Source organism: Alosa sapidissima, chromosome 13 (assembly GCF_018492685.1).
Source record: "Alosa sapidissima isolate fAloSap1 chromosome 13, fAloSap1.pri, whole genome shotgun sequence".
NCBI lineage: Eukaryota > Metazoa > Chordata > Actinopteri > Clupeiformes > Clupeidae > Alosa > Alosa sapidissima.
The window spans coordinates 12,767,005-12,788,100 of NC_055969.1; the positions used below are offsets into that span (position 1 = coordinate 12,767,005).

Below are 21,096 nucleotides of genomic sequence, written 5' to 3' on the forward strand. Positions count from 1 at the left end.
TGGGCTTGAAGCAGGCATTTGTTTCACTGTAAGTGTGTGGACTATTAGCCTATGTGTGGATAATTAAGAGGATAGCCTAGGCCTACCGTGTGTTTTTACAGTAGTTAGAGTTAGTATTTTAAGCTAAATAAACTTTTTCGCCTACTTACATCTTCCAAAATGTACACTTTACATTCATTATGTAGGACATTTTTGTCATAGCCACACATTTCAGGTGGGACGTTTGAAAGGCTTGCGAGCGATCCCACCCCCTAGTGACGACATTTGTCATCACCGATGTTTCATTTGGCTGTTGCTGGTGTTTGTGATTTTTTTTTAATGCTGGGGGAAGAAACTGTTAGTGTACCAGGTTGTGAGAAAGAAAAGAAGTTGATTGCTAGAAGAGTCTAAAATAAAACCTTCATTTGAATGTATTCGCATTTTAAACCTTTAGCTTAAACTAAGTTCCTCGTAAGGATTTAAAACTCGACAGTTTATCCACCACGAGAAAAGAAGATGCACCCCTCTGCCTAGCTACACAGCACGCACCGCTAGCATGCCTGCTTTCTTGGCCGTTTTACAGGATATGTGGTGCGTGCTAGCCAGATAGCCGTGTCTCAAGTTGATGTTAGCTGGCTGCAGAAAGCGATGCAAATTATCCCTGGACCGAACTTCTTTTAAGTTGAAATAATTTCGAATGACTCTTTTATAAAATATGAAAGGTAAGACAAATTACAGTTATTCAAATGCTTGTTCATTTGGTTAAAGTTTCTAAGCACGTGCTTTGAACCGATATGTTAACAGTGAAGATTGCCATAGAGACGTTTGTCATTTAACAGTTAGCAGCTAGCTAACGTTAGTTCGACTGACTGACATGTTAGCTTGCTAGTCATCGATAGAAGGGTCACAGTGGCGTGGTGGGGCTTGATATGAGATTGTTTAAACCGAGCATCGTAAACCTCCTGTTTCCAGCTTTCGTCAGGTAGCTAACGTTAGCTTTAACTGGGCATGCTAGCAGATATCACTGTCTAACCATCGTACAAGCCTGATAGTCCACCAAAATTAAACCAAACGCCAGGTCATCCTTCAGATAGAACTTGGCAAAGGCTGCTAGACCGCTAGCTCGCTAGGTTAACTCCGAGCCATATAAAGGCTCTGGGTTAACTAATACGTTACCTATTGATTTGCTGATCTGTGTTGTGTTTTGGCTGTGGCTCCTAAATGATTCAAGTCAATATCTGTTAGCCATTCATCTATACAACTCAATTGTCTGCCGTGTTAGTTTGCTAGTTGTGGAAATGAAAACCTGGCTAACGTTAGATGTAAAATATCCTAGTATGTTGCTAAAATGTCAGTTGCTAGGTAGTGTTAACGTTATGTTCACGTCATTAGTTAGTGACATTAACGTTACATCAGAGACGGCTGATAAAGGATCTTTGGTTACATCCTTTCCTATCAATATCTGCAACACAGATTATAACATTAATGCGCATCCACATGCATGGGGGCAATGCATGGGGCATCCTCTATGAATTTACATAATTATAGTGTTTTCAGTCAGTTCTCTATCTGATGCCACAACGAGAGGGGGATGTGACTTCTGGCAGGTCATGACTTTTGACTTTCAGTACATGTGTTGCAAAGCAGCTTGTATCAAAAAGGCTTCTTTGGTCGGCAGTGTACTTGTACAGTGTTGTGGTGTAGAGACCAGACAAGGTGCCAGTGACAGATGTCATGACCGCGGGTTAGGTCGACCGTGGGCGGCCGCCCCCTGATGAGAATAAAGACGTCACTATTTTGGCAAAACAGGAAAAGAGCACTTGGGGAATCCAAAACAGTATTGCACAGTACAGTGCTGCCAATTACATTCATGCCAAAGTGCACACACGTGCATGCGTTCTGTTTGGGTAGTCACATCTAGAGTTCATATTTTTACTTGTCACGAGTGTTTGTTCCAGCTAACCAAATGTCTTCTGGTGTGATAGACTATGGTACAGAGGTGTTGGTGTGGCACCTTTTACCAGAATTCAGACTTACTTGTAAATAGCTGATTTGTGCACAAATGTTCAGTGTTACATTTAAAGACCCAATGTGTTTGTGCGAGCAATGACACTAGGAGTGTGTTTCTCAAGGCCAAACATAGCAGAGTGTGGTTACATAGACATACATCATGTAATTTGGGGCTGCCTAGTAATGCATTATGCATCGTTGCTGCCAACTCCTCATTTACAGTAGGTCTGTTCAGTATGAAGACATCTTAATAATTACACTGTAACCCTATTCTCCTGTTTATAGGAATAAGGCTAGCGATGTGAGCTCTCTCAGTATTCAGAAATCTGTATTCCTTCCTTTGCTGCCGTTTCTATTACACCGCCTGCTATGAGCTATGGGGGATTATCATGTCAGGATGGCTATGCTTGCAAATCACAAAGACAGACAAAAACCACTGCCACGTCCAACATTAAAATAGTGCCAGTGAAGAAGAAGCAACAGTTTGTAGGGCCTGTGAGAATAACATTCTGTCATGTTTTTTTTTTATGGAGTGGAAAAGCATGAGGTGTAGTGGAATCTTGTTGCATAATAGAATGGTGTTTAGCAAGTTTCTAGGAATTTATTTTCTCATTGAATCACCCTCTAAATATGTATTTATTCTGCAGGGTCTTTGATGTTGTTTGTGTTACTTTGTAGCATACTGTTTCTTATGCAGCATTTTGTTAGGATGCATTGACAACCTGTCTGAGGAAATTGATGTGCCCACTTATGAAGTGGATATTGTGGAATTGCTCCATATTCATTTCATTGATTCACCATTTCCTTTGTTCTTTGTCACTGAACACAGAACAAACCCAGGATTTTCCCCAAAGACATTATCTGGAAGTCATTTCTATGAAGTGAATCGCATTCATGTAATCTGCATCGGTTGCATAATCAGTGAAATAGGACCCAGAGTTCTGTTGTCAAACCCAGTGTGTGTGTTTGTGTGTTTTACAGAGAACACCATGCTGATATCCGAAGACCAAGATGAGGGGAGAGAGGCCCGGCCTCACCCAACCTTGTAAAGTTGCCTGTCCCATGGATGCATAGCCAAATCAGGCCATTTCCTCCTGTGTCGGCTTAATCTGCCTCTCGCAGTAGACTGACTAGACCGAACAGAGACTGAGGGGGGGGGGGGGGGGGCAAAGAGGCGGAGAAGAGGGATAGGAAGTGACAGACAGAGACGAAAACACAGAAGGACAGGAGGGTGGAGATTTAGTGAAGGTCTGGAGGCACTGGTGGGAGCTCTCAGCATTGGTCCAGTGGTGCAGAGCGGCTCTGGGCAGACGGGGTGCCCCAGTCCCCCCGCCCCACCGCACGCGCCCCTCTGTGGTGCCCCGGGGCGACCATGTCCGGAGGGGAGGCGGATGCCGACCACCCCCGCTTCTTTGTCGGTGCCGATGAAGGGGAGGGTGACGAGCTCCTGGACCCGGGCCGGGTGCTTGGCTACGACTGTCTGTACGAGAACGTGGAGGAAGAGGAGGAGGAGGACGATGAAGAGTATGACTCGGTAAGTTCCTAAGAAAACTCGTAGACGTTGCAGTACTGTATGCTTTTCCCTGTGCAGATTTGATGTACTTTTCTATCATTGTTTGGTCAATCTTGCTCTGCTGCTCTGTGAATGTACTGTTGGCACCATTTAGTAATTCTGGGGTATGTTCGTGTGAAATGAGACCTTTGTCACACTCCCAGTTAATTATTAAAATTTGACACAAGAGCTAAGCTAGGTTTAAACAGTGAGACAGGCCTGGTTGATACTAAATTGCAAGCAGCCAAGACTCACTTTGGTCAGTCAGCTCTGCAACAGCTGTGACCCTGGTAGACCTAAGGGCCTTTTTCCAAAGGCACTCTGAAGGTCAGCTTTTGTGGCATGCTTTTTATGTGAACGCAGTAGTTTGTGGAGCATTGCGCCGTATGCGTTCTTTGCTTCCATATAAGCCCAGCTTTTGCCCAACGCAGTCTAGTCATGGTAATTCACTAAGACGAGAGGTTTAGCCCCTGATATTTTCCATTGTCTTCAATGACTTCTATTTGTGTTCATAGCTAGTTAACTCAAGCCTGTATCATAGCAGCCTAGGACATTTGTGGCTCCCTATTCTAGGTGAGTCATACCAGGAGGGTGACGATGTTGACTCTGAAACTGTTGAGGCGTAAAATAGCATACTAACTGACACCTGACTAACTGAATAGTGACAACAAAAATGTGTTCATGTAATGGCTAGTAGAACCATTGAACCAAAGCTTGCCAGGTATGTTCAGCAGAGAGAGTTTGGCAAATGGCTTTAAGTTGATTGATTCCGTAGATTCTGTGCTGGAGCCTAAAAAACTTAAACTCGTCACTGAACACACACACACACACAAAAAAAAAAAAAATTGAGGAGAGAAGTCCAATGTTCAATGTCGAATAAACATCTGTGTTTATTTACCCTCACTCTACCCCCACAATTCCCCCCTCAAAGCCCCCAGAGAGGCAGATTGTGGTGGGCATCTGTGCCATGGCCAAGAAGTCCAAGTCCAAGCCCATGAAGGAGATCCTGGAGCGCTTGTGCCTCTTCAAGTACATCACAGTGGTGACCTTTGAGGAGGAGGTCATCCTCAACGAGCCCGTGGAGAACTGGCCCCAGTGTGACTGCCTCATCTCCTTCCACTCCAAAGGTGATTTATACTGATACTCATTGAGGTCAGGGGTATAGCCAGTGGGTGGGCTTGATGGGCCTCGGCCCACCCAAAAGATGCATTAATTAAATTATTTCATTTAATGTAACCTAATACGTTATTGATATCCAAAGGTAACTGATTGCTAGATTATGATAGACTGAGGCTGTGATTCATAAGAGGATCCTGTCCCAGGATCGCACAGTGTCACGAAAGGACATGAACCCTTATTCTAAACGTTGAATGTAGACGCGTGCATATGCCTTGTGTTCTCATATGCAAACTTTTGTTTGCATACTCTTTCACACATACCTTACATGAACTCTCGCTTGTGCAAACACACTCCCACAGACATGTATACATTGACGTGCATGTGTGTGAGCACACACGCACACACTTCCTCTCGCATGAAAAGCCTCACTATGCGCTTTCACATTGCATCTCTTTCACAGCCTTGTGGCCTGGCAAAGTTGCCTGCTCGCCGGTAAACAGCAGGAAATACCTGTGGAGAGTTTTTGTTTAAGTAAGGCCAATGCATTCCTGCTCCCATGCGCGTTATGAAAGTGAGACCAAATAACATGTCCCAACACCTTTCGCTGTCCAAACACATCAGGACGGGCTGTGAAATTGATTTGTTTTGCTTTTGTAAACGAGCTCAAACAAGCAGTGGAAGTGAGTGGAAAATAAACAAAGATTGCGCAATACTGCCCAAAAGTAAGAAATCAGCCGAGAGGGATGAGGCTAGACTGAAGTTTATTTATGTGGGACCTGAATGTAGAGTTGGCATAGAAAAATTACATACCAGTAAACAGTTCCAATATGTGAATACTCTGCTATCGTTTTGATGTTTCGCTGGAGCGTAAGAGTACAGTTGAGCTGTTGAAAGGCAAATTGAGCAATTAGATGCAGCAGGTATAAAACATGTTTTCGCATTTGCACTTTGAGTTATTTATGGCCAGAGTTAGACTCTGCTTAATGTAAACACATTTGATTTTCTTGGGGGGCAGTAAGGACCTCATTTTGTGGTCCGCTGCCAGTGGCAATGCTGCCTGTACAGTCGTTTGGCGAGGGGAGGTTGTTTATGGCGTGGCACCCACCCATCCCTCTACTGCCAGCTGCCTCCTCGTAATTGTAACAATTTGTCAAGGTCCGGTTAGGAAAGGGCAGATCTGCTGAGGAGGACTGACCGCTCATTTCCTCTCCCGCTTGAGCCAGAATGAGCCAGAGCCAGCATTGGAAATTTGTACCAGCCAAGATACAAGAGTTGGTATATTTCAGACACAAAATAATGACTTACTATTGAGTGGCTGGTGAGTTTGCCACTAGAAAGTGTGTCGTTTTTAAGGAAGTTGTGTAGTTGTGAGAACATGTTTAGCCCAATTGGTAAAAGCAAAGTATGGTTAAACCTAGCCTCTGTACACCTTTGAAGTCCATTATTTTTGCTGTTGGCAGAAGGATAGCATAAGCAGTGTTTCAAAATTTCTTGTATGTAGGCCAATGCTGACAGGTATGTCCACTACAGTACACAGCCATGTAGTTAGGGATGATGGAAAGAATAGAGAGGGAGGGACGGGGTATAAAATTAACTTTTTTTTGGCTTGTTTGCCAATGGCGGCCACAGCCACAAAACGATGTAATATGTTTAGATCTAAATCCATGTTGCTCTCCTGTCCTTGATCTTTTTTGTTCTGGGTTCAGTTTGAGATGAATAGGTTAATTAAGTCCCTCTTCTCTGATTTAGTGTTGCGGTTTCTTCCTCCAAACGCTTTGACATGCCTGCTGACTGCAGATAATACAAATCATAACGTCTTAAAAAATTGTAATTAATTTAATATCTCGTTTCTCCATTTCTAGTGCAAAACTTTTTCCTTCTATAAAACACCTGCTAGTCTGAACACTCGGTTGATGCCATATTCAAAACCTGTAACTTGCTGAAATTGCATAACCCTAAACGACTAATCTATCACAGCTGTTTGCCACAGCAAAAAACAAAATGTTTGCAGCATCAGGTTTTGCTTGAAGCTAGTGACAGTAGACCGCGAGGGTCATAATTGCAAAGCATTGTCTACCACGTATGTGATCTAGACAAAGTCTGTATAAACTCTCTGTTGCGGAATTGAAGGATTTAAGGTTTTTTACTCGCATTTGGCGAGTGTCTGGTGCCAATTTGAAACCCTGAAGAGTAAGAGAATGAAAGATTTGGCATAAACATGCAAGCTGACTAGAGGTTTTGTGATGTGATCACACCTGTTGATTTGAAGATGCTTGCACACTGGCCAGACAAATGCAGACCAACTCTAACCAAGACCCAAAAATTGAACAAGTATGTGGCGCGAGTCTGTTGGTGTTTGCATAGTGGAGTTTTTCCAAGTGCGACATTCCCAGTAACAAACATCTGTGTTTGTGGAACTGGTTGTTTTTCTGATTATTCTTAAAGATTACAACCAACTGCAGCCAACCTTGGAATGTTGGGGTTTGGTGGGCAGTAAGCACAAAAGATTGCACAAAAGTAAGTTTGTCTAATATTTGTTCGTCTTCAACTGCTTTTGTGTTGCAATGTGTCCATATGCTTGAGTGATTTAAAAAAAAAAAAATGTTGTGATATTGTTTTGAGATGTAAAAGTTCTTTGCTCCAGACAGCTTTAAATGGTGTTGTTTTCCAAACTTAAAATGTGCTTTGTGCCTTATTTCAGTGACAAGTGAGTTGAATCTAATTTTCATCAAGTTTGCTTGAGAATGATTAAAAAAATTTCCTCTAACGCTACTGGTTCCTCCTGAGTCTTGTCCTCCTTACTCTTATCACTTGTCTGCCAGAGCACACTCTCCAAACGTAGTGTGCTCAGTGACAAGGGGATCTCAGAGTTTCTCAGATTATGATACCATCACATCATAAAACGCTTCCTTTGAAATCTGATGGCCTCTAGGCTCAGAAGAGACAAGTCATCTGTGCTGCCTGATACATCTTAATGAACAGAACACAGATCTAATAAACACCAAATGGGATGCGTTTCAGAGAATAATGATGAACCAACATAGGGAAGAAATAAAAGTACTTGGTCTGATTCTCATATCAGTTTGATAAGTGTGCTGGGGTGGTGGAACACTACCAGGGCAAAATGATTGCAAGCTGAATACGGTGATCGATTTGATGCACTTTTGTGTTTCATAGAATTATGGAATACAGTATCATGGGGAGCCCCATTAGTGTGTGTGTGTGTGTGTGTGTGTGTGTAAGGTTGTCTTGGTTAGGATATCATGTACTTTGGGCAGGTGGAATTTCACACTGATGTCTGATTGATGTAATCTCACTTGAGTGGGGGGTCTCTCTTTCTTGCAGGTTTCCCGCTGGATAAAGCAGTAGCCTATGAGAAACTCAGAAACCCGTTTGTCATCAATGACCTGGACCTGCAGTACTGTATCCAGGACAGGTGAGGAACATGCCTCGTCCTTGCTCGCCCCCCCCCCATTTTATTGGTGGAAGTATTTCATCAGGAAGTCCACTGATAAACATTGACAACTAAACTATTGACAATCTGCTACTTGTGATGGACAGTAAGTCATTTTTTACAAGGATGTAAAAGGATGCTTATTCGACTGCACATTTCAGACGTAAGCAATGGCCATCGCTCACATTGACATCATTAAACATCGGTCACGGTCCCTTTATTAGATATTTGGTCTTTGACACCCTCAGATGCCCATTAATCAGATGTAATTGATGCATTAAAATCAGACACACAGACCAGACAGCATTGCTAGCCCTTGGGTGTACCCAGTAGGGTTTGATGTCTGTTTTTGGTCCTTGTTCACAGCTTGCATGCTAATACACACATAGTTGATTGTTGTGAGCTCCCTGTCCTCATATGGGAATTACACAGGCTGACATGTATGTGACACCCTGCCAACAGGGCAGACTGTGTGACTCCTGCCATAAGTACCTTGATTAAATTACCCACTCACATGATAGGGCGGCCATATGCGTATGTGTTTGTGGTTGTGTGTGTTTATGGGGTGCCACATGCCTCTCTATGCCCTGTGAAGTGTGCTTATGATGACATCACTGAAGAGAAAATATCTGTCTGTGGGAACCGAAGTATCCTGACAGGGTGTTTGTGTGTGTTCTTTAAAAGTTGTATTTATTACTGATAATTTCTTTGTAGGAGAGAAGTGTATCGGATCTTGAAGGCAGAAGGAATCCAACTTCCACGTTTTGCAGTTCTAAACCGGGACCCCGCTCTACCAGAAGGTGTGTGGTGTGTGCGCATGCATGAAAATGGTAATCCTTGAATTTCCTGAAATTTACCAATTAGAAAAACCACTGATGATTGACATGTATATGTATAGGAAATGTGCACTGATTTCAGAGCAGTATTCAGAGAGGATGCAGCCTGACCCCACCCTGGCTATGTATGTCAGGAAGCAAACAGATGCTGAGAATCACTTTACCCTCTAGAGAGCATGGCAGTCTCTTCCTTCTCTATCTCCCGTATCCATGGCAGCCACATTCAGTGGCCATGGCAACATCTGTTCCATTCCAGGCCTTCTGTAGGGTTAAGGATAGGGCTCGGCTTGCCAGATCTTATCCAGACAGATTGAGCCAAGCCTTCATCATACGGGCACAGTGATGCAACCTCTCTTTTTCTCTCTCTCTCTTTCTCTTTCTCTCTCCCTCCCTCTCCCTATCCATCTCTTTCTCTTTCCCCACCCCTTCAGACTCTCTTCTCTTCTGGGTCAATCTCTCCATCAATCTCTCTTGTTCTCTCTCCTGCCTTTTACAGTCAAAATTTTTTTCATCCCTCTCTCTCTGTCTCTCTCTGTATCCCTTGCTCATCTCTTTCCCCCGATTTCTACTAATGAAATGCTCACTGTTGTTCAACAGGTCACCTCTTGTCCGTCCACCATCTGTCCACTGGTAGATTGAGATTTTTAGTTTTTTTTTTGTTTGTTAACCTCCGCATCACTTTGTTTTTAAAGCCTCCCCAAAAAGCTATACGGTTTGTTTGAGTTTGAAATTGAGATCGAGTGGAGCTTTTTGTAGACCTGCCATACACTTGCATCATGGATTGTAATTAGTCATTGCAGATATTTTTAGGTAATGTTATTTGCCTAAAATTTGCCTATTACACTCTTGACTGATTGCTGAAATTGTACTTTTTAAAAAAAAGACTGGGGAGGAAAAACAGAGAGAGAACATTTCCCAGAGTGGCAGGAGCAGCAGCAGTAGTTGTTTGGGCAAACACAGACCACAGCGGTGTTTGAAGTTGTGAATGTGGGCCAACATAAAAGAGCCTGTCAGTGCCCCACAGACATCAGAGGAGCGACGGACGGGGAGAAGTAGAATTATGGGATGTCTGAGCCAGGCTGTCCACCGCAACACTGCAGCCTCTATCTCACTTAATGCTTCTCTATTAATAGTGTTTCAAGCAGACACTATTATAAACCCAAGCAGACATGTACAAGGCCATTTCTGACTTCTTTGTGACTCTTTCGGTTACTGGTCAAGGTGGGCATGACAATAAAAGGGGGCTTCTATGGGCCTCTGTCTGTTTACAGATTCAGGAGGTCGGCTTTGTTATTGAGAGCGACTTGGCATAGACCGCAGGCGTTGTTGTTTGGATAGGATCAGCCGCAGCCATGGTTGTGTTGACAGGAGTCAATCATGACCTCGTTGGCAACTTGTACAACTGCTGCCCACTCTCTGATAGCTCTGACACTGGACTGTGTCTGGAATTCCAGAATGAGAGTTTGCGGTGTCCTTCACTGCACACTGCATAACAAAGGCCAAACAACAGCATAGGCCATACTTACTTACTTACTTACTTACTTACTTATTTATTTGGCTGATGCTTTTTATCCAAAGCATCTTGCATTTGTCAATTATTAATATTAAGGGTCAGTGCCCCCAGAGCACCATGTGCCTTGCTCAAGGGCACAGCAGTGGAAGCCGACAACTTTTCTGGCTACAGCTCCTGAGCTGGGCTACCATCGTCTACCACCGTCTATCTATTCAGTACGGTGGGTCACACAGCAGCACAAGCCAAAAAAGACCATAGGAGCAGTACAGTAGCATAGGCTATAGGCCTAGAAGATGATTTAAGGAAGCTAACCGGTTCTGTCCTGCCGTCATCATGCAAATGTTTGGGGAAGTGGACATAACCACACTAACGGTGGGGGCTCTGTTCTGTTTTCTGTGTTTTGTCACATTGCTCTTGTCAAGTGTTAGAAGAAGAGTCCCCTACAAGTGTTTCGCTAACCGTGTCATACATGTTGAAGCCTTTGATGAGGTTCGTTCCCCCAGAAGTTGCTCTGAATGTGTAGTTTTTATTGATGTCTTTCATTCTGAACCCTTGCTGTGCATATATGTGTCGCTTGCTCCTGCTATCGCTGCTGAACAGCTTAGGTTGAATGCCAGGGATAATACGAGATTAGGGGGCAAAACGCCTGAATATGAATCTCGTTTGTCAGCGGAAGAGATTTTATGAAAATTGTCTCTTTGTGTGTGTGTGTGTGTGTGAGAGAGTATGTTGGTGTTTGTGGTGGTGTGTGCCAGCAGTAATTTCTCTTCCCTGTTCTCTCTGTGTGCATCTCTTAATTGTGTCTACAGTTTAATTCTTTATAATCTGCAGCATTCTACAGCTCTGGAAATAGAGGAACACTCAACAAACCAGCACTTTAGCAGAGACCCTCCCTACATTTCCACAGCTGCTCAAAGCTTCGACTGCAGACATCCTATTTAATTAGCCAGCCAGCTGACAAACGGGCCCAATGGAGATGACAATTAAACGCTCCATTTTTGGATTTTCAGCTCGGCCTCAAACAACCTCCAGACTGTCCCCCTCTGTCCCTTGATAGTGTGTTTTCCTGGCTGCGTCCAAACTGGAACTGTAACGGGTTTGACCATGTGTGGAGGTTTATGAGGCTTATGTAAGCTTGTCTGCTTACCGCTGGTGTCGCTGCCAGCCGGGTTGATAGTGTGCTTGTGATGAGCCTTGTGTCTCTTGTGTGGGGCTTGGCTGTGACGAGGAGACAGTCATGGATCGGTACCCAGCCTTGGCTTTATGGCGGCTGGCTCACCACGGGGGGGGGGGGGGGGCTTCTGAGAATGATAGAAACAGTTGAGGAATGTGGAGATTTTTGTATTATATATATTTTTTTTATTTGCACATATTGTAAATAGACAACTACACCACAAAATTATGTGAAACAACATTCATATAATGAAGCATGATTAGTGCTTCAGACTATTCAACTGCTTTCTGAGGAATCACTAAATACTTTACAACGAAAGAGCTACTCATTGCGAAAGACTGCATTTCCCTTAATATTTAAATGCAGTTCTGATGTGTGTGTGTGTGTGTGTATGTCTGTGTATGTCTGTCTGTGTTTGTAGAGTGTAACTTGGTGGAGGGAGAGGACCATGTGGAAGTGAACGGAGAGGTGTTTCAAAAGCCGTTTGTGGAGAAGCCAGTTAGCGCCGAGGACCACAACGTCTATATCTATTACCCCACGTCAGCAGGGGGTGGCAGCCAAAGACTATTCCGGAAGGTCAGTGTGGTGTTTTGTTTACACCTCTTCAAAATCCAATATTTGAACGTAAGTGGAAAAATAAGACACCAAAATTAAAATGTCAGATTCAAATTTGTCATGATGTGCGTAAATCTGTAGAGAACATCCTATATAATGGTTGCAGTGATCGCATGAAGGATATGAGTTCACTCATAAGGTTGCTATAATTACCAGCATGTGCATCAACCAAAGTGTGTCCAAATATGAATGAATTTAATAATCAGCAGTGTTTCCCACTTATAGGCAAGGATATTGGACATTATCCCACAAGGTGTATAATATACATACATTAGGCTTTTCTAATGTATATCAGCTGCCACAAGTATATGTGTAGAAATCCCTCACTTTGAGGATCAATGAGGCCGATCTTCTTTAGTCTCTTTGTTGTTTTTGCTGTAGATTGGCAGCAGAAGCAGCGTTTACTCTCCTGAGAGCAACGTGAGGAAAACAGGGTCCTACATCTACGAGGAGTTCATGCCAACGGACGGTACTGACGTGAAGGTACTCCACCCATTCTCCTCCACCATTCTCCTCCACCCATTCTCCTCCTTGTCTCTCTGGGCCTCCTTCCATCTCTGTGAGGGACAGAGGGTCAAAGGACCCAGCCTGGATTGCCAGCCAAGTAGATTGCTGTCTCTGTGGCTTTGGAATCCAATTATAGAAGCTAGAACACTGCTGGGGCACGATCCCGACACTGTGACTGTAGTCGGATGTCAAACCTCAGCAGGGTGCTTTATTTTCCTGAAGTCATTTGCATGCACATTTACATTTTGTTTTGTTTATAGGGCAGATGCTGGTCTTTGTCTAGAACAACTTATGGTGAAGGAAAGACATGTATTTTGTCTCTGAGTGTACAGTTGTTCAGCTATATACACAAAAGCGACACATACTATCTTAATTTTTGTTTTTTCATTGCTTACTGTGCATTGTTAGTTACATATCATACTTACCTCTTTTGCTACAAACCATGGAGGTATAACTGGAGAGAGTGAGGACATACCGATTAATTTTAATGTAATCTTTAAAAATGGTCCCGAGGGAGCTCAGGTGCAAGTGGCTGCAATGTCCATACTACATTCAGCTGCAATGCCCATACTACATTCGGCTGCAATGCCCATACTACATTCGGCTGCAGAGCCCATACTACATTCAGCTGCAATGCCCATACTACATTCAGCTGCAATGTCCATACTACATTCAGCTGCAATGCCCATACTACATTCAGCTGCAATGCCCATACTACATTCAGCTGCAATGCCCATACTACATTCGGCTGCAGAGCCCATACTACATTCGGCTGCAGAGCCCATACTACATCAGCCAATCCACATGGATGACCTCATTAATGAATAGTTATGTGGATTAAGGCCCATGTGGATCTGCAGGAAATTGCATGACAACATGGGCGACATAATTGGTGGCCATCAGTAATGTGGTACCTGATTGGCTTGTTTGTGAAAATGTGAGGGGAAGTGAGCACATGTTGGACCCTGTTTGTGAAGATGGTGGCAACCAGCTGTTATGCTAACTGGCTGAAGCTAACCTTACAAATCCTGCCCCCCTGCAACAAACCCATGCTGCCCCTATTCACTGGCTCCAGGTGTACACGGTGGGGCCAGACTATGCCCATGCGGAGGCCCGCAAATCGCCAGCGCTGGACGGAAAGGTGGAGCGGGACAGCGAGGGCAAAGAGGTCCGGTACCCCGTTATCCTGAATGCCCGAGAGAAACTCATCGCCTGGAAAGTCTGTCTCGCCTTCAAGGTGGGTCCGTAAAAAGGGGACCAAACACTTTTATGCGTGTCCTTGTTGCATGGCTGCCACTTGACATACAGATACTGAACTGAACAGAAAGACAGAGTGGACGTTGTCCATGGGGAATATCTACATTTAGCCGTTGATATTTTGGACATGAATATAGAAAAACAGCTCAGACCTCAGACCAGTACCTTCATTTTATGTGGAAACAGACTAAATTAGTATCTGATTCCACATACATCAGAGAGTGTTGACTCAAAATCAAAATCACTCCATTCTGCTCTGGACCTCAGCTGATTCAGGACCTCATCACCATTTGTTGTTGGGTATGACCACAATAGTCAACATACCTGTCAGTAGGAAGCCCTAGAGGCCTTTATGACCAGAGCTGCCCCTTTCCCTGGACAGTGTGAAATATGTGACTTGACACGGCTCAACCTTTCCACCTCTCTGCACCTGACAGCAAACTGTGTGTGGCTTTGATCTGCTGCGTGCCAACGGACAGTCATACGTCTGTGACGTGAACGGCTTCAGCTTTGTGAAGAATTCCATGAAGTACTACGATGACTGTGCAAAAATTCTGGGGTCTGTATTTCCACTTGTACATTATGTATTATCAACCATGGATTATGTCCATAGATGCTAGGTTGCATGTATTTGCAGTGTCATAAATGTATTATGTAATGTAAATATGTAATAAAGAATGTGTTATACTAGGAGCTGTGTGGATGATATGACTTTGAAATTGTGTTCAATTTTAAATGTTCAAACCAGTGTAGCTGGCAGGACCTGATGTCTTCTTTTCTTTCTTTAGGAACATCGTCATGCGAGAGCTGGCTCCTCAGTTTCAGATCCCCTGGTCCATACCGCTGGAAGCTGAAGATATACCTATCGTCCCCACAACCTCAGGAACTATGTGTGTATTATATACCCTCTGGATGTCCATGTGGATCACACCAGATTTTGTTTGAATGTATCATTTTCATGTGATGGCTTACATTTGTTTTTTTTCAGGATGGAGCTTAGGTGTGTCATTGCCGTGATTCGCCATGGCGATAGAACTCCCAAACAAAAAATGAAAATGGAGGTCAGACATCAAAGGTACGCCATTTTTTTTTTCTACTAAATGTTATTGTGGCTTAATGGCGTTGACATTGTAATGAATTTATAAGGAGGAAATATAGCAGGTGAAGCTAGGAGCATTGAAATGCAAATGTGTTCTCATCATCGTAATGAGATATGTTTCCAGCTCCAATTTTGACAGTCATCGCCAGAGATTTGTGTCTTAGGTAAAGTCTGAACAGTAGCAGCCCAGCCTCATTCATTTTGTTTTATTGTGCTCTGGTGTATGTTTGTGTGTCTTGCAGATTTTTTGACCTCTTTGAAAAATGTGAAGGATATAAAAGTGGCAAGCTAAAATTAAAAAAGCCAAAGCAGCTACAGGTAGGACAACAAACGGTAAAGCACAAGAGTTAATAAGACCACCTCGCTTTATTGATGACATGTCTAATCACTTGTTGCTCTTTTCTGTGTAATGACAGGAAGTATTGGACATTGCCCGGCAGCTATTGGTTGAACTAGGACAAAACAATGACTCTGAGATTGAAGAGAGCAAAGCAAAACTGGAGCAACTCAAAACAGTCCTCGAAATGTATGTAGAATGCTATTTTCAGTTTCAGGTGTTGATCACTTATTTACATCTCAGAGTCCGTATTGTTCAATTTGCTGTCCTCCAGGTATGGACATTTCTCTGGAATCAACCGAAAAGTCCAGTTGACATATCTCCCGCATGGCCGTCCAAAAACTTCCAGTGAAGAAGAAGGTATTAAAAACATTTCATGCGTCAAAATATTTATTGTTCTCATTGTTGTAGTTCTTTTTGTCTGTATCTTCAAATGTAAACACATGGATCACAAAGTCACAAACACAAACAAACCGCAGTGTGTTGTGCTTGAAACCACACCGTATATCTTGCATCATGTACTGTACAAAAGGGAAATCACAAAGGACAGCCTGTACTTGTTCAGTCCCTTTTAATGATTGCTCACAGGATCATGAAGGTCTGGCCTCTTTGTGTTTGCTTCATGTATGACCTGATAACAGTCTAGAAACGCTAACTTCAGCTGTGCGTGTGTGTTTGTTTACAGATGTGAAGAGAGATGATCCCTCCCTGCTGCTGGTGCTGAAGTGGGGGGGTGAGCTAACCCCAGCCGGCAGGGTTCAGGCTGAGGAGCTGGGTAGGGCCTTCAGGTGCATGTACCCCGGAGGGCAAGGTGAGTCCTACACACACACACACACACACACCCCCCCATAAATGCACAAATAGGCTGACACCAGACATAATTTCACTGCATTTCTTACTTCCAGTAACTATATGCATGTGACAATAAACTTCCTTGTATCCGTGTATCCTTGTGTTGATTACATCGTCACACTGCCATATACGGGTTGTTCTGCTCTGGTGACTGAGGCGGGCTGTGTCCTGTTTTTGGCCAGGTGACTATGCGGGCTTCCCTGGCTGCGGGCTGTTGCGCCTACACAGCACCTACAGGCACGACCTGAAGATCTACGCCTCCGACGAGGGGCGGGTACAGATGACTGCTGCAGCCTTCGCTAAGGTCAGTATGCAGAGCGACAAGTGAAACAGCAGTGCTCGTTTGGTGATTGATCAACTTGACAGACAGGTTCTGTCAAAATTCCATTATGCAACAACAATGTATGTTTATTTAGGCAGCAGGCTTACCTAAGGCTAGAGTATACTGTACACTACTCACAAAAAGTTAGGGATATCTGGCTTTCGGGTGAACTTTAATGTTTCAGTTCAGAAAGTACTGAAACATTATACTGTTGGACATGCACATTCAAAAGTTTAGAGGTGGTCACATTAAGTTCACCTGTAAAGGTTATAGTGGATTTTAGGTTCATCCTGAAATTTCACTCAAAAGCTGAATATCCCTGACTTTTTGTGAATAGTGTACTATAGATAGATACTTACTTGCTTGCTTGCTTGCTTGCTTGCTTGCTTGCTTGCTTGCTCGCTCGATCCCTAGGGGAAATTCAAGTTGTATGTTGATTGGCTTCAGCCCTTTAGGGTTTTTTTTTCTTTGTAGGTTCTATCCCCTTCTCTGCTTTTTAGAAATGGACACTATTCCTTGGTGAAACCACCTCTTTCTTTCTTTCTCTCTATCTCTCTCCCTCCCTCCCTCCCTCCCTCCTAATGCTGCAGGGTCTGTTGGCGTTGGAGGGCGAGCTGACGCCCATCCTGGTGCAGATGGTGAAGAGTGCCAACATGAACGGCCTGCTGGACAGCGACAGTGACTCTCTGAGCAGCTGCCAGCAGCGTGTCAAAGCCCGGCTCCACGAGATCCTGCAGAAGGACCGCGACTTCACCGCCGAGGACTACGAGAAGGTCTGCTGATAGAAGAGAATAGAATAGAAAGACACTAATTGTCATTGTAAGCAGAGCAAACACGGAAAATAGGGGTGCAACTCCAATTAGTGTATGAAAAGTCAGAATTTAAAATATCATCCAGGTAGGGCAGGGAGCAGCCAATGATTTTCTGGGCTGTCTTCTGATGGCTCTTCATCTCTTAATGTGAATAAGTCTATTCTGTAGTGCTAAGGACTCCCTCCTCACTATAGCAGGGGTATTTTGTTGCAGCAGTGGAGCACTTGTTCTTTATACAAAAGCAATTCCCACTTCTACAGTTTTTATTTATTGTATCATTTGTTTGTACTGTCAGAAAACCTATATTTTTGATGGTTTCATAGCAAATATAAAAGTATGCTTTGGAGAAAAGAGATCTCATTTTGTCCTGTGTTTCTACCCTGTGAGTGCCCTATAAAGATGATGGTATAAACCTTCTTTTGTTAAAGTGCCCTGTAAAGATGATCTAGCTCTTCTGTTGTGACAGCTCAGAAATCAACCATTACTAGGCCACCCCCCCACCCCCACCCCACATTTTCTTTGTGTACTGTCTGGCTTCAAAAGCGGTGTTTTGTTTGTTATTTCCTATAAGCTTGCACCAACCGGCAGTACATCCTTGGTGAAGTCCATGCAGCTGATCAAAAACCCAGTGAAGACCTGTGATAAAGTCTACTCCCTCATCCAGAGTCTCACCCAGCAAATCAGACAGAGAATGGAGGACCCAATAGCTACTGGTAACAGAAACCGTACGATACATTTGTAAATATTACAATATTCCTACTTCTACTCAGTGCAATTATTATTGGATTCCATTCAACATATGTACTCATTGTGGAAGGCACCCTTCAAACATTCCCTTCAGCCTGATAGCAGTAAAAATGTAGGTCTTATGTTAGTGAACAGGCTTTTCTCTGAATATAATATTCTAAAAGAAACTTGGAAGCTTTTGCAAAGTGCATTGTAGAAAGCATAATCAAATAAAAAAAAAAACAGTTAACAATTAAGGCTGATATAATTAGTGTTGATTACTCTTCCTGTTCTCTTCTCCCTCGCTTTCGCTAACTAGGAGACATCCAGCTGTATCACAGCGAGACACTGGAGCTGATGCTGCGGCGCTGGTCCAAACTGGAGAAGGACTTCAAGATGAAGAACGGCCGCTACAACATCAGCAAGATCCCCGACATCTACGACTGCATCAAATATGACGTGCAGCACAACAGCTCCCTCAAACTGGACAACACCATGGAGATCTATCGCCTGTCGAAAGCACTAGCAGACATAGTCATACCACAGGCATGGCCAATTTGTGTACTTTAGTTGTAGAATAAGTGAAATCTATAAATTACCTAATGTTATTTTTTCTCTTTGTATGTTCCTCAAGCTCTGTTCTGGGTAGAAGCGCATGGTGGGAGCAGTGAAGCAGTAATAATGGGATTGGTCTTCAACGGATGACTGAACTAGAGAAAAGCGCACGACTCAATGCTATTGATTTATCAACAAACAATTTTGTTCTTTTCCATTAGGAGTATGGCATTGTCCAACCAGAAAAGCTTGACATTGCCAAAGGTTATTGCACCCCGCTCGTCCGCAAAATCCGTTCTGACCTCCAAAGGACTCAAGACGATGACACAGTCAACAAGCTTCACCCGGTGTAAGAGAGAGACATTGCTATCATCAGACTAACAAACCTATTGTAGTTTTTATTACTTAAGCATTTAGCTCATACTCTTGTCCAGAGGAATTTATAGAGACCAGTTTCAGGGACAGCCCCACTTGATTCATTTTGTAACATGACTGGTTAAGCTCTTTCGCCAGATGTGAAAGCAGTTGGAGCTCGGGTCAGTGAGTTAATCTCGTTTTGTGGCCTCTCTCACCTCGCAGGTATTCCAGGGGAGTGATGTCACCAGAGCGTCATGTGCGGACCCGACTGTACTTCACCAGCGAGAGCCACGTGCACTCTCTACTCTCCATCCTTCGCTACGGGGCACTCTGTGACGTATGACACTTAAAATGCACATTGACACGTATACTCTTATCATGGGTTGTTTAGCAGTTTGTTTATTTTCATTCGTTGCATTTGTTTATTCTGGGGGGGTTTTGCTCACTGTATTTGGCCATTGTCCAGGAGGCCAAGGACGACCAGTGGAAACGGGCCATGGAGTACCTCAAGGTCGTCAGTGAGCTCAACTACATGACCCAGATAGTCATCATGCTGTATGAGGATCCTAACAAGGTATCTATGGCACACTGTGCTTTTACCAGAGCCAGTATCTTTGTTTTTGTTTTGTTTTTAACCGCGGGCTAATAGTTACCATCTTAATTAATTAATTTATTTTTGTGATTTCCCCAGGACCCTTCATCAGAGGAGCGGTTTCACGTGGAGCTGCACTTCAGCCCTGGAGCCAAGGGCTGCGAGGAGGACAAGAATCTGCCTGCAGGGTTTGGCTATAGACCGGCATCACGGGAGGTGAGAACCATGCCCTGTGTTGACACGTTACCACTCTGTAGTATTTGCATATTACACTTACATAGTCTTTAGCTGACGCTTTTATCCAAAGCGACTTACAAAAAGGGAAACTGTCAAGGTACCGCAATGTACTGCAAGATAACGCTCCACAAACCAAGCCATTGGTTTTGGCTAAAATGTCATTCCCAGACTCATTTTTTCACTGAAAGGGGAGATCATGTTAATTTATTTTCCATTTTTTCTAGCTGATATGATTATTGTGTAGATGGTGCAATTATACAACCATTTTGACATATCTCACCAGAACGAGGGTTCCAAGAAGAAGTCCCAGAACGACAGTGATGAGGAGTCCGGCCCAGTCAAACGTGACGAACCGGACCGAGCCCTCATGATGTTCCGACCCATGGTCTCAGACCCCATCTACATCCACAGGAAGTCTCCTTTGCCCCGGTCCAAAAAGATCGGCTCGGTGGAAGTAAGTGCTCAGCACCAGACATTAGTCATTCTTTTAGAAAGTAATGAACTTAGCATTACTGGCGGAAATTGCCTACACGATTGTCTGGTACTTCTAGCGGAAAGAGTTGTTTTCCCTGAAACTCACAAGTGACTTATTGGTCCAAGTATGCAATGAAGACTGCATCAAATGGTACAGGTTTACCAAAAGTTAGCAATAGTTAATGCTGGGTGAAGATTTTTAGTGTATGGGTTTTAAAAAAAAAAAAAAAAAAATCAAATCAAATCAAATCGGTCAAAAAAAAAAAAAGACTGAAATGACAACTGTAATTTTGACATTGATTAAATGTCGGGTCCATTATTTATGAATTCCTTCATGGTGTGATAATGGTATGGTAATTTAGATCGATGTAGTGCTTTTTGCCTTCTGCTCTTGCTGGGTTTTATGGTGTTGACAAAGAGACACTGGGTGGAATATGCACTGAAGCTGGAAGAAGTTGACATTTCTTTCCACATTTTTAGTAATTAGCGTTTGTCATCACAGACGTCTCTTGTTTTTGTTTTGCTGTTTAGCCTAAAAGTCCTAGACTACATAAATTGTCTGTTTTCAGCACTATGAAACCTCCTCTTTCTGTGAATTCTAGTGTCAGTGATACAGCCCTGCTATCATACTGTTTCTTTTTGTACTGTGCACTTTGTTTAAGGAAGTCACATGTTAAGCGTTAGCAGTTCTAACCTGGCATCAGCATGATTGCAGGA

General features: G+C 43.4%; 1 protein-coding gene across 21 annotated transcripts in view; it reads left to right on the forward strand.

The window, feature by feature from the left end:
- The first annotated feature begins 290 nt into the window (after positions 1 to 290).
- ppip5k2 (diphosphoinositol pentakisphosphate kinase 2) overlaps positions 291 to 21,096 on the forward strand; it is a 34,636-nt gene continuing 13,830 nt past the window's right edge. For 8 of the 21 annotated variants that reach the window (XM_042059852.1, XM_042059855.1, XM_042059858.1 and 5 more), the window contains exons 1-24: positions 293 to 701; positions 2,971 to 3,523; positions 4,473 to 4,668; positions 8,006 to 8,096; positions 8,829 to 8,944; positions 12,059 to 12,213; positions 12,634 to 12,735; positions 13,835 to 13,996; positions 14,454 to 14,575; positions 14,805 to 14,906; positions 15,005 to 15,091; positions 15,358 to 15,433; positions 15,532 to 15,641; positions 15,727 to 15,812; positions 16,138 to 16,263; positions 16,487 to 16,608; positions 17,217 to 17,399; positions 18,010 to 18,163; positions 18,484 to 18,710; positions 18,941 to 19,068; positions 19,299 to 19,413; positions 19,543 to 19,650; positions 19,768 to 19,884; positions 20,189 to 20,359. In XM_042059852.1, coding sequence (XP_041915786.1) covers positions 3,362 to 3,523; positions 4,473 to 4,668; positions 8,006 to 8,096; positions 8,829 to 8,944; positions 12,059 to 12,213; positions 12,634 to 12,735; positions 13,835 to 13,996; positions 14,454 to 14,575; positions 14,805 to 14,906; positions 15,005 to 15,091; positions 15,358 to 15,433; positions 15,532 to 15,641; positions 15,727 to 15,812; positions 16,138 to 16,263; positions 16,487 to 16,608; positions 17,217 to 17,399; positions 18,010 to 18,163; positions 18,484 to 18,710; positions 18,941 to 19,068; positions 19,299 to 19,413; positions 19,543 to 19,650; positions 19,768 to 19,884; positions 20,189 to 20,359 — 3,018 coding nt within the window. In that variant the 5' untranslated portion in view covers positions 293 to 701; positions 2,971 to 3,361. Of the gene's footprint in view, positions 702 to 824; positions 962 to 2,970; positions 3,524 to 4,472; positions 4,669 to 8,005; positions 8,097 to 8,828; positions 8,945 to 12,058; positions 12,214 to 12,633; positions 12,736 to 13,834; positions 13,997 to 14,453; positions 14,576 to 14,804; positions 14,907 to 15,004; positions 15,092 to 15,357; positions 15,434 to 15,531; positions 15,642 to 15,726; positions 15,813 to 16,137; positions 16,264 to 16,486; positions 16,609 to 17,216; positions 17,400 to 18,009; positions 18,164 to 18,483; positions 18,711 to 18,940; positions 19,069 to 19,298; positions 19,414 to 19,542; positions 19,651 to 19,767; positions 19,885 to 20,188; positions 20,360 to 21,096 lie in introns of those variants that run through there. The other 13 variants (XM_042059863.1, XM_042059865.1, XM_042059866.1 and 10 more) reach the window with 8 other exon arrangements.